Genomic DNA, 2,931 nt, shown 5'->3' on the forward strand with positions numbered 1-2,931 from the left:
CTTTGATTTCTTCTTGAGCTGATTCTGTTCTAGGTTCAGATTTTTCCTTTGCACCAGACGTTGCTTGTGTTGGAGATTTTCCTCTATCATGGAAAAAATCTCCGGTAAGTGACATTTTGCTTATGTCTGACGAATATGGTACAGACGGTTCATCTGCCTCTTCTGGTTCATCTTTTAACTGAGTTGAAATTTCTTCTTCCTGTGTTGTGCTTTTGAGTTCATGGACAATACTTATATCTTCTTCTTGCGACGTCGATAAAGAGGTTACAACTGTCTCTTTTGGTTTATCTAATATCTGATTTTCTTCTTTTACAAAATGTTTGTCTCCTGTCTGGCTAGATAGTTCATTTTCCTGAACTTTTCTTTCCATTATTTTTGATCTAGCCATCTTATCCTGCAACGACTCTGATTTTCCTCTTTCAGTAGATTTTACTTGAGATGGAACTACACCCTTTTTAAGTGATATTATTTTGCTGGGAAATTTGCTTTTAGATAATGATCTTCTTTCCTCAGAAGGTAATCGCCTTGTTGTTGATCTTTCTCTCGAAGCAGATGCCTTTGATTTTCTTCTTGAAGCTGATTCTGTTCTAGGTTCAGATTTTTCCTTTGCACCAGATGTTGCTCGTGGTGGAGATTTTCCTCTATCAGGGGAATTATCTCTGGTAAGTGACGTTTTTCTTATATCTGACGAATATAGTACAGACGGTTCATCTGCCTCTTCTGGTTCATCTTTTAACTGAGTTGAAATTTCTTCTTCCTGTGTTGTGCTTTTGAGTTCATGGACAATACTTATATCTTCTTCTTGCAAAGTCGATAAAGAGGTTACAACTGTCTGTTTTGGTTTATCTAATATCTGATTTTTTTCTTTTATTGGACGTTTATCTCCTGTCTGGCTAGACATTTCACTTTCCTGAACTTTTCTTTCTATTATTTTTGATTTACCCATCTTATCCTGCAACGACTCTGATATTCCTCTTTCAGTAGATTTTACTTGAGATGGAACTACACCCTTTTTAAGTGATATTATTTTGCTGGGATATTTGCTTTTAGATAATGATCTTCTTTCCTCAGAAGGTAATCGCCTTGTTGTTGATCTTTCTCTCGAAGCAGATGTCTTTGATTTTCTTCTTGAAGCTGATTCTGTTCTAGGTTCAGATTTTTCCTTTGCACCAGACGTTGCTTGTGTTGGAGATTTTCCTCTATCATGGAAAAAATCTCCGGTAAGTGACATTTTGCTTATGTCTGACGAATATGGTACAGACGGTTCATCTGCCTCTTCTGGTTCATCTTTTAACTGAGTTGAAATTTCTTCTTCCTGTGTTGTGCTTTTGAGTTCATGGACAATAGTTATATCTTCTTCTTGCGACGTCGATAAAGAGGTTACAACTGTCTCTTTTGGTTTATCTAATATCTGATTTTCTTCTTTTACGAAATGTTTGTCTCCTGTCTGGCTAGATAGTTCATTTTCCTGAACTTTTCTTTCCATTATTTTTGATCTAGCCATCTTATCCTGCAACGACTCTGATTTTCCTCTTTCAGTAGATTTTACTTGAGATGGAACTACACCCTTTTTAAGTGATATTATTTTGCTGGGAAATTTGCTTTTAGATAATGATCTTCTTTCCTCAGAAGGTAATCGCCTTGTTGTTGATCTTTCTCTCGAAGCAGATGCCTTTGATTTTCTTCTTGAAGCTGATTCTGTTCTAGGTTCAGATTTTTCCTTTGCACCAGATGTTGCTCGTGGTGGAGATTTTCCTCTATCAGGGGAATTATCTCTGGTAAGTGACGTTTTTCTTATATCTGACGAATATGGTACAGACGGTTCATCTGCCTCTTCTGGTTCATCTTTTAACTGAGTTGAAATTTCTTCTCCATGTGTTGTGCTTTTGAGTTCATGTACAATACTTATATCTTCTTCTTGGGAAGTCGATAAAGAGGCTGCAACTGTCTCTTTTGGTTCATCTAATATCTGAATTTCTTCTTTGACGAGATGCTTGTCTCCTTTCTGGCTAGATAGTTCATTTTCCTGAACTTTTCTTTCTATTATTTTTGATCTACCAATCTTATCCTGCAATGACTCTGATTTTTCTCTTTCAGTAGATTTTACTTGAGATGGAACTACACCCTTTTTAAGTGATATTATTTTGCTGGGATATTTGCTTTTAGATAATGATCTTCTTTCCTCAGAAGGTAATCGCCTTGTTGTTGATCTTTCTCTCGAAGCAGATGTCTTTGATGTTCCTCTTGAAGATGATGCTTTTTTAGGTTCAGAAATTTCCTTTCCAGCAGATGATACTCCTAGTGGAGCTTTTCCTCTATCAGGGGAATTATCTCTGGTAATTGGCGTTTTTCTTATATCTGACGAATATAGTACAGACGGTTCATCTGTCTCTTCTGGTTCATCTTTTAACTGAGTTGAAATTTCTTCTTCCTGTGTTGTGCTTTTGAGTTCATGGACAATACTTATATCTTCTTCTTGCGACGTCGATAAAGAGGTTACAACTGTCTGTTTTGGTTTATCTAATATCTGATTTTTTTCTTTTATTGGACGTTTATCTCCTGTCTGGCTAGACATTTCACTTTCCTGAACTTTTCTTTCTATTATTTTTGATTTACCCATCTTATCCTGCAACGACTCTGATATTCCTCTTTCAGTAGATTTTACTTGAGATGGAACTACACCCTTTTTAAGTGATATTATTTTGCTGGGATATTTGCTTTTAGATAATGATCTTCTTTCCTCAGAAGGTAATCGCCTTGTTGTTGATCTTTCTCTCGAAGCAGATGTCTTTGATTTTCTTCTTGAAGCTGATTCTGTTCTAGGTTCAGATTTTTCCTTTGCACCAGATGATATTCCTGGTGGAGTTTTTCTTCTATCAGGGGAATTATCTCTAGTATATGACGTTTTTCTTATATCAGACGAATATGGTA

At 36.1% G+C, this 2,931-nt stretch overlaps 1 protein-coding gene across 1 annotated transcript; it reads right to left on the reverse strand.

Moving 5' to 3' along the window:
- Positions 1–54: 54 nt before the first annotated feature.
- Positions 55–2,620, reverse strand: LOTGIDRAFT_176791 (hypothetical protein; the record flags this gene model as incomplete). The annotated part of the gene is made up of 1 exon (XM_009060145.1): positions 55–2,620. A coding segment is annotated over one exon (2,566 nt), but the record flags the coding sequence as incomplete, so codon positions are not given.
- Between the last annotated feature and the right edge of the window lie 311 nt (positions 2,621–2,931).

This window comes from Lottia gigantea, assembly GCF_000327385.1.
Source record: "Lottia gigantea unplaced genomic scaffold LOTGIsca_4044, whole genome shotgun sequence".
Taxonomy (NCBI): domain Eukaryota; kingdom Metazoa; phylum Mollusca; class Gastropoda; family Lottiidae; genus Lottia; species Lottia gigantea.